The sequence below is a fragment of the Jatropha curcas genome, chromosome 9, assembly GCF_041381405.1.
Source record: "Jatropha curcas cultivar XTBG-Jc1 chromosome 9, XTBG_Jcur_1.0, whole genome shotgun sequence".
In the NCBI taxonomy this organism is placed as follows: Eukaryota; Viridiplantae; Streptophyta; class Magnoliopsida; order Malpighiales; family Euphorbiaceae; genus Jatropha; species Jatropha curcas.
This window is the reverse complement of record NC_143159.1, coordinates 3,622,692-3,632,734: the sequence shown is the minus strand read 5'-3', so window position 1 is coordinate 3,632,734 and position 10,043 is coordinate 3,622,692. Positions and strand designations below refer to the sequence as shown.

The following is a 10,043-nucleotide window of genomic DNA, read 5'->3' as shown; positions in this document are numbered from 1 at the left end:
CTATTTTGTCCATATATTTTGTCAAAATTAAGTACTTTATCACTATATTTTTTTCATTTTTTGTCCATATATTTTACCAAAATTGAATAATATGTCCATGTAATTAACGAAAATTGACAGGAGGATATAACAGTCTAACAAAGACAAATAAATACCAAACTATTTGCTTTTAAAAATGCAAGGACAATGTTTTGTACTTTGATAAATTACAAGGATAAAATAGTAATTTTCTCTATACAGTAAAATGAGTTATATAGACACATTGCCTTATCAATCCAATGTGATCATGCATCATCCTTGTATATTCATACCGGAACAAATTTGTGAAAGTAATAAAAAAATTAATTAAAGAAATCATTTCTATATGCAACTAGATTATGTCTCAATAGGGTTGTAAACAAGCCGAGTCGAGCTTTGGTGAGCCCGAGCTCGGCCCGATAAGGATATACCCGAGCTCGCACTTAGCTCGAGTTCATTTCAAGCTCGAAAATTTGAACTTAAAATTACCTTGTTTAAAAATAAACAAACTCAAATCCGACTCGATAACTATAAACGAGTCAAGTTTAAGCTTGAATTCAAAATCCATTAATTAAAACGACGTCGTTTTAATATAGATTTGAATTGATTTTGATTATGAGCTAGTTCATGAACTCAATTCAGCTCGATAAGACTAGCTCGAGAGTTCAGGGCAATAAAGATGGCTCGCGAGCTAATGACCCAAGTTCAAGTTCGGCTCAATAAGCATATTAAACGAGTTCGAGCGAGCTTTTATCGAACCGAGCCTTGAGCAGTTCATGAGCGGATTGTCTCATTTACAGTCCCATACCACATTTAGAAGTTCAAGAGTATAAAATTAAATGAAAAATTCCTAGCAGATAACAATTTTATGATCTTTAAATTCCTAGCACATCACCTTCAGTCACTTTCATTTGGTTTCTTTTTCAGACAGGAATATGAGGCAACAAGGCACGCTCGCTTTCTGCTACCAGTACTAATTCTATACCTTGATTCAGAAGTCTGCAAGCATTCATGGAAAACTGATTTCCTGTGCAATTAATTTTATAGAAAATATTATTAATAATACTATATAACTTATTTCTTTTTTTGAAGTAATTATAAAATGAGAAATAGCAAGCAATTTTGACTAGACTAGACTGCAGGTGGCTAGGGGTATCTTGTGCCTGGCTGCACACGCTTTGTAAATGGCATGCATGTGAGGTGGTGGGTGCTAAAATATATATATACTAGTTAACTTCCTTGTTTTAAGGCACTGTGTGCAGTTGGGAACATTTGAAGTCAAAACTTCAAATAATGACTTCCTTTTTATCCTTTTGGAATGATTTGGTCACATTGAGGCAACCATTAGCAGAAGAAAATTAGAAATAGTTAGGTGGACGTACACTTTAATATATTATTATTTTTTATACACATCCATCCTTAATGAAATGCCACATATTATTGGTTAGAATTTAAAAATTCGGCCGCTTTTGGATGTGTACGCAACAATTTGACCGCGGTCTAATGCAATAAAAATCCATTATTTAGATTTAGAAGATGATCATTGGTGAGTCGGATCAATTTGAATGAAATTTTTTATTAAACCAAATTAATTAAATTTAACTTATTGAATTAATTTTTTATTAATTGTGCCAAATCAAAAATCGATTTAATCAAATTGGCTAAATCATTTACAGTAGCTCAATTACATGCACCTAATATTTATTTTCTGACTTGATTAATTCGATTAGATTATGTTTTAACTGAACTATAATCGATCATCAAATAAATCCAAATTCATTTTTTGAATCGAAAATCAATTTTCAATTTGCCGAATCAGATTACTGAATTAATCAAATTAAGCGAATTAACTAACTCGGCCCAACCATTTGTACAACCTAAGTTATGTTGCTATCTGGAGAGAAGGAAGAAGTTCCAAGCATTTGGGTGTGGAAGTACTGCAGATAATTGGATATGCAAGAATACAATTGTAATGTATGTTGATAAGGTTATGATCTGGACAAATAAAGGTGAAAGCTTTTAATTTGATCGTGCGGCGAAGACAGCGACAAGTTTGTTTCAACTCATTAACAATTATTGGAGCTTTTTGAGAGACAATGATGAGAGTATCAATGGCCATGCAAGTTGTTTAGGCATTGTGTGTCAAGCAAAACATAATTGCAATTTGCATACATTAGTATTGTAGGCCCTCAATTTCTGGAAAAGATTCTTTTATCTTAGTTATTATTTCTTAATCTTATCATCAATAACCACAAAGATCTTGAAACTTGATTGGAAAAGCATATATAATGAGCAACTAACAATTAATCACTTCTATCTCTTTTTTTATTTGATATGATTTTATGTAAATCAAGTAAAAATTGAATTCTAAAGATAACATGTTTGTTTCTCACTTTGTTGTTATTAAGATTTCTTTTTTTTGGTAGAACGAGAAAGTATTATAATCTCTTTCGGATTGGGTTCTCACCCTTATGAGATCAATACCATTTATCAGTTCATTCAATACGTACATCGGTGATTTAAGAAATATATAAAGGTTGAGTATAAGATGTAGTTTTTAAATTTATAATAAGTTGTGTTCGACAATAATTATTTGAGTAACTTTTAACATTTTGATTAAACTATATTTTTCATAGTATTGGATGATATAGTTTGAACGAGGTTGTAGAGGTTAAGATAACGTTTTATAAAAGATTAACTCATATTAACTTTTAGCATTACATGAAAAGCTACTCGAACAACTAAAAATTATTAAAACAATTAACAATTATAAAAAAAAAAAAGTTAACTTTGCCAATAGATCCACATAGGAGATTTAATTTCCATAAACATGTAAATTATTCCAACGATTGTCAAGTCAAAAATACATGCATACTTATATAATGATATATTATCCAATAGGGTGGGCGGTATATACCATTAGAATAGCTGAAGTCCTAGGGTGTAAGTTATTTTATCAAGTAAAAGCTACAAGAAAAGAGAGGGATTGAATATTGATAGGACAGAGGTGGAGGTTGTCTTCATCCGAAAAATCCAAGTCCTTTTCCAAGATATGGGTGCTAATTTTGAGGATGGGAACCCTTTCAATAAAGATTTTGAAGGAAACCCAACAAAAGAAATCCAATAATTGCACCAATTAATATTATGTGTGTATGGATCACATTTTGAGAAGGTAGCTACCAAATGGTGGTGGGGTGGTGGTTCTGGTTGGTCCCTTTTGGTGGAAAGTGAAGCTTACCTTTTGGTCCTTCCATCTGAAAAATTGTCTGGCTCTACTCTACAAGAGGCATACATTACCAAATTTACCAACCCTGCCTTAGCTAGCTAGGCTGGCAATTGAAATAGTGAACGGTGGATCACTTATTACAGGCCTCCGATCCCATGGCCTTTCTTTAAATGTATTCAGACCCTTCTTCACTCTCTGTATGTGTGGTTGGCTGGGACCAATCTTTAATGGACTACAAATCTTTATGTACTAACTTAACTTTTCTTTTTTTTACTTGAATTACTGGGCAATGGATACCTTTTATTCCGTAAAAATTAGTTCAAATATTACGATATCGAACACCAATAAAAAAAATAGTCTTTAGCGTTGTAACCGATCAAAACTCTAAAAACTACTTAAAAAACTGTCGCCAAACATAACATTTTATCTCCGTGTATTGATATATCTCCACAAGGGAAAAAGATTTTTTTTTTTTTTTGTTTTTATTCAATATACGATGGTATTATTTATTTATTTATATTCATCTGAGATTACCTGATGATCGGATTTGCATTAGTAAAAATTTTAGGGAACTAGGGAAGAGACCTAGTTTCCTAATGCGAACGCTACTGGTGACAAAAGGAGCAAAAAGCAGAGTGTTAAAGGCAGGAATTAATTTAATTTTTTTTTTTATGTTTTCAGGTGTTTCCCACTGCATTGACAGGAAAATATAAAAAAAGGAGTAGAATTTAGAAAAAATAAAAACCAAAAGAAAGGAACAAAATCCCTTTGAGATCTAATGCTTTTTTTTTTTCTTTCTTTTTTCTTTTCTTCCCTTCCATTTCTCTCTCTCTCCAAAGCAACTGCAGTGGCAGAGACAAAAGACATTGGATAATTACGAAATGCTTGTCATTTCCATTTCCTTCCTTGCAAACCACCTGCCATTTTCCAGCATATTGAACAAAACAAAGAATTAGTGCTATGGCAATTCTTAAAGCTTTTGTGTTTATATTCTAGAATTTATTAAAGCAAAAAAAAAAAAAAAAAAGCATAAAAACAAACCTGTTTCTTGTGAAGATGATTTTTCTGCAAGAGAGGAATGAAACAATCCACCAAAGTGTTTCTTGAGCGATGATTTCCCCTGCTAAAACAAGAAAATTTGCAACATTAATGGCATTGGCATTTCTTGCTTATATACAAAAATCATTAATCCGATATATAACCAAAAAAAAAAAAAAAAGTACACAAAATTGACAAGTACCTTGAAATGTGTTGCAGAGAAACCTTGTGAAAATTCCAGGGCATGCTCTTTTGAACCTTCAATAACATTCTTGCTTACCTTCTATATACAGTTTCCAATAAATTAATATGCCTACCTACATATTAATACACAATGCAATTTGAAGAAAAAAAAATAATCAAACTCGCCTTGCCCAAAGCAGGAGAACTAGCAGTATCATCAAGAAATGAATGTTGTTGGCAGCTCCTAGCAATAGAAAATTCTTTGTTCTTCTTCTTTTTGCTTTTGTTCTTCTTATTGTTAGCCAATTGATCGAAGCAACACTCTTCATGATCATCATCTTCACAATAATGTGGCGGTCCAGAGGAAGCATCAGAAACCATTGACAAATCCTCTTCTTCTTCACCTTCTACTCTTGCATAATTCCCATCAACAAACCCACCAAAACCCTGATACTGATTAGAAGATTGATCTAAATACAATGTCCAACCAGACTCACACCCACTACTACTGCATTGAGGAGCTGACATATCCATTATTATCAGTTTCTTTAAAAAAATGTTGGTCAGTGAGAGTAGAGAAAGAAAATGAGAATAGAAAAATGAGTTGGGTTATATTTATTTTTTTTAGATGAGGGAGTATATAAATATAAGTAGAAGAGATAGAAAAAGAGATGGAAAGGAAATAAAAACAAACAACAGAATCACATTCAAATCCTAGACTAGTTTTGTCTTTTGCTCTATCCTTTCCCCTTCTTATTTTATCTGTATATGAATCAATCAAAGTTGCCAGTTGGCTTTGAGTGTGTATGAGAAAGAGAGAGAACAACGACAATAACAATAGGGGTAAACATTATTGATAAGGAGAAAACTGTCATCATTTTATGTATAATTATGGTAATAACCAGCTTACCATGTTAGTATCATCTATTGGGATTTTGTTATTTTGTGCTTTCAACTTGTAATATATATAATACATTTAATGCCTTCTATTTTTCCTTCGTTCTTTCTTATTTATTTATTTTGTCTTCTCCGAATTAAATATTGTCATTAGAAGCTAGACAACACTTGTTCATTTAAGCAATATAAGTTGCGGTACGCCAAATTAACCAAAAGAATAAAACAAATTAAATCTATTTGATAGTTACTAAATATAATTTCATAGACAAGGATATGTCTAGTCTCTATTCAAAGGGAAAAATTAATTCTATAGCTCGCTAGGGATAGAGCCGTTAAGCTTTAATTACCGAGTGGAAAACATGAGAAATAAATCTCTTTTAATTTTAATGATTGGTCGGACGGCAAGTTTTTAATTAAAAAAATAAGTCAACCAGATTCTTATTAAATTACAACTAAGTCCCTAGTGATAAATGCAGTCTATCAACTAAGTCCCTGGAAGAATTAAAATAACAAATGTTAACGGAGAAACAAATTTTGACTATCAAACTCCATTGCTAAAAAAATCATCTTAATTTAATATTCATGCATTAATGTTGCAAAATAAGCTCCAACAATCTTTTCTTCCTTTCTCTTTCCATCTCAAGCATGCACTTTGGTTCAAGAAAAATATTCAAAGACTTTGAATTTGCAAGCACCTGCAAAGGAAGAAAATTTCAGCTTTGAAATTCTTTATTCAATGTTTTGACAAGAATTATTGATTCCTAGTATTTAATGAGTACACACTACAAATTCTTTTTCCTATTTTTATCATTCTAACTGTCCCCACTATATCGTTTTAAATATGTTTGCTTTAATTACTCATATACCTATTACAAAAGTCTTTTTGACTCTTCTGCTGTTTATGTCTCTAATTTGAAGACTTGGGTCTTCATAAGCATCTAACTTGACTATATATATAAGTATTTTTCTTAATTCTTACCACACCTCATAAATTAAATTTTTTTATTATCTTACACTTAAAAACTCAGACAATATCATCAATTGGTCAATTATAAACTTGTTTGTGTTAAAATAGAAAAACATATGAATCATGCAATTTGAAATTTGTATGGTTAATATGTGCAATTTGCTTTGATGACAGAGTTTTCTATTTTAAGTTTTTAAGGTACAAAATCCTCCTTCCTTCATCCAAGATATATAGCTGTTTAAGGGCCCCTGCTTCCAATAATGTTGGTGTATCTTTTGTTATTAGTCCCACATTAAATAATGCTAATAACAAGATCATTCAATTAATACAAATCTTATATCACATCATCTACGTGGATAAGAAGTTTAGGCTTTTCTAATTATAGGGTGTATATTAATATTTCAAATGAAAAGAAAAAGTGCAAACTATATTTCGTGATTTTAATTATTATTATTTGACGCGATATTATTTTATTTATAATAAAATAAATATTATTATATAAGTAAAACATTTTGTCATGCTAGAGCTGTAGCTCTCCTTTTCTTAACAAAAAAAAAAAAAAAAAAAAAAAAATTTGGCATACTAAACCATGATGAAAGTAAGATTTAGATTGATACAGGAATAGAAATAAAAACTTAAATTTACCACAATATTTTGGACGAGACAACATATAATGGTTTTAAAAAGAAAAAACCTATATTTGACATATACTGAACATAAATTTTTTTTTTTTTCTGAAACAGTTGCTCTTCTCATTCCTCTTGTGTTCATTGATGATACTTAAGAATATGAATGAATTAAATCACTTATAAATGGATAGAAGCTAAACTCGAAAATAATTCATACAATAAACTTAACAAGTTGATATTTAATTTGTATTTTTCAAATTTGAGTATTAGTTTTATCGAGTTGAGTTCGAGCTTAATAAAATTCCGCTCGAATCGACATATATGATTCTAGTAATATCAAATTAAAGATTTTAAAAAAAAAAATGAATAGCACGTTAAAGCTTGCACCGTAAAAATTAACTGGCTACGATGGAAAAATATCTTAACGATGTGCATGTGTAAATTGCAGAAAAGAAAAGAAAATAAAATAAAATAAAAAAGAAAAAGGAAAAAAAATAGAAGAGCCTTAAATTAGGGGAAAAGCCCATGGGTGGGTGGTGATACAATGATCAAGAAGTGTGACTAATAGAAAAGATCGATGATGGGGCCAAATTAGGATCTTCGTCTGAATCAAAATGGTCCCATTCACTAATTGTATTCACAAATGTGCACATGCCCTTTGTTAGCTTGTGGCCCTTTGCCAGTCCATGATCCGTAATTCCTGCTGTGAGGACTGCTTCTACCTTCTACTTGCTTGCTAATCCATTTCTGCTTCTCCTTTTTTTTTCTCTTTGTAGGTGAAAAGTATTTTTATTCCCGATGGACAGTTGGATCAACGGAAGTGAATTGCATTTCCGGCGAATTTTACTTGCAAAGAGTTTAAATGCTGGAATTCCAGATTTTAAGTAAATACATCCTAATCAAAGACTTAGAATTAAAATAAGAGAAAAACAACATAACAAGGATTGCAAAGTTAATGCTTTTAGACCTAATTAAAATATCACCAAAACAGGAACCGCAATTTCAACTGTAGAAACTGCAGCATGGGCCTTTTGTGGGTTGCAGCTTGAAATCTCTTTTGGTTTGAATGGTCCCAACAGTTGAAAGGTAAAAACAAAAATGGCCAGTTGCTACAGTATGATATTGAAACACTACCATCTCTCATATTCAAACTAAAGACTTTCTTCTCTTCCTTTTCCTTTCCTTCCAAGATCAAAGTCTCCAATTTCGCTTTAATGTTCAAAACCCAACAAAACCAAGTCCCTATCAGCAAAAACCCAAGTCAAATCTTCTTTTTCCTTTTCCTTTCACGGAATTTTTTCTTTTTTAGATTTTTCAAAATTACATGTGCACCATTTTTTTTGATATGGAATTATTTAAAACTGACTCGACCATGAAATGATAATAACAACTGAACTTTAATCCAAACCGATTGAATATAAAATTTTGGCATGACTATGAAATTATTTGAAAATAATTTTATTTTGGAGTATGAGACTATATATATAAAACTAATTTCGTTTTAATATACTTTACACTTCACAGCTCCCCGGCCACTATTTAATTGATTTATTTAATTATATGTCTATATCACATTAATTTTAGCCACCTCCAACGGTACTATTAAAACTATATATCCGCACGCAAGCTAAATGCATATCCATTTATTATTTTGCCTTTCCTCCATCCAATTAAATTATTTAATACAACCAAAAATCTAAAAATTCAATTGAAAAACTCTAATCTCTGGGTGCTTATTTCGTATTCACATTATTTTCTATTATATGTTTTCAATTACGTAATATTGCAAATAATACATTTTTCTATTTTTATATATTTTCACACTCATATCGAAATATATACTATTTGAAAAAAATCATTTTAATAATAGTAATTTTAGAATTTGAATCTGACTTTACACGTACAGTTCACGTGATGCAATATATAATGTTGAAGTATAATAATAATAATAAACAATGATACGGAACAATATATGTGCCTTTTTTTATCAAAGAAAATTACAATTGCAATAGACAGAGTCTGTGTAGATGGGATTAGCTAAATCTTTTTGTATTTTTATTGAAAATATGCAGAGTATGATATTCTGGTCCCAACAAATTCGACGAAGAACATGTGTCTCAATAAAATATGTCCAAATATATACAAAATTAACCATTCAGTCATGGTTTGGTAAATCTTTTTACATTTTGTAGAAAATATAATGAGTAAAGGTCTCGAGTTTGGATCATGTCTATCAAATATATTATTGTAAATTTAGTAAAGATTATTCAAATTGAAGGATTATCTTTTGACACGTCGGTGACTAGTTCATTGGGCTCCCATGTATTAAAAGATTACACAAAATTAAATTTGTAATGAATTAATTGGGGTTTCAAATTTTTGGAGAGTCATTATCCAAAAAAGAAAGCATATCGTATTAATTCCTCCGTATCTATCTGAATTCTTTCCACGAGGCAATAATGCAAGCTAATGTATACAGAGAAATCATTGGAGTGGACCTAACTCTAAAATTAAATTCACAAGTGTCATTCTCATATCCGTAGACAATTAGCAATAGCTAGTTCGGTCGGGTTTAAACTGACATTACACTAATCTCCTTTTCTTAATTAATCCACTCATATACTACTAATTCAATCATTCAAGGCGATTGCAGCTAGCTAATTGTTGACAATTCATGATAATTATTGAAGGTTAACAGTGAAAAGATCAAATATGTTTAAATTTATCGGATTGGTTAGATTAAGCAGAGTTGTTTAGATTGAGTCAGATCGTAAGAAATAATGAGCAGACCCACCGATTTGGTTAATTATTTGAAGCTGTGATAATATGAGTGGTGGTTCAGAATCAGAGCTACTGTTGTATGACTATCAAATAGAGGAAGCTCTAAACATTGTAAAACCAGAAGAGACTGCTGACCAGCTACACAATGGTCCCATTTGTGCATTAACCCTTGCGATGGTTGTTGATGTTGAGGCTGAGGCTAGGTAAGCCGTAGCGTAAGGGTGCATGGCCGGTCCAATGAATGTTATTGGGTTGCGGCACAGTTTTCTATGCAACAAAGTATCTTAGGATAATAAAATCTTTA

The 10,043-nt window shown here is 31.0% G+C and overlaps 1 protein-coding gene across 2 annotated transcripts; it reads right to left on the bottom strand.

Annotated features, from left to right (window-relative positions):
- Positions 1 to 3,880: 3,880 nt before the first annotated feature.
- Positions 3,881 to 5,199, bottom strand: LOC105630832 (protein SOB FIVE-LIKE 5). Of its 2 annotated transcripts, none has more exons than XM_012212810.4 (4): positions 4,652 to 5,199; positions 4,485 to 4,565; positions 4,286 to 4,367; positions 3,881 to 4,161 (listed from the first exon to the last, which is right to left on the bottom strand). In XM_012212810.4, the coding sequence occupies exons 1-4, from the start codon at positions 4,997 to 4,999 to the stop codon at positions 4,133 to 4,135; spliced, it is 540 nt and encodes a 179-aa protein (XP_012068200.2). In that variant the 5' UTR covers positions 5,000 to 5,199; the 3' UTR covers positions 3,881 to 4,132. The 2 variants fall into 2 exon arrangements, with proteins under 2 accessions (XP_012068200.2, XP_012068202.2); XM_012212812.4 differs by having other exon boundaries at positions 4,286 to 4,364; positions 4,652 to 5,195.
- Positions 5,200 to 10,043: the final 4,844 nt, after the last annotated feature.

Coding starts and splice junctions, on each gene's coding strand:
- LOC105630832 (XM_012212810.4), bottom strand. CDS start 4,999: ATGGATATGTCAGCTCCTCAATGCAGTAGTAGTGGGTGTGAGTCTGGT. Junction 4,368..4,484: donor TCTCTGCAACACATTTCAAG/GTACTTGTCAAT, acceptor TTCTTGTTTTAG/CAGGGGAAATCATCGCTCAA. Junction 4,162..4,285: donor ATCATCTTCACAAGAAACAG/GTTTGTTTTTAT, acceptor GGAAAATGGCAG/GTGGTTTGCAAGGAAGGAAA.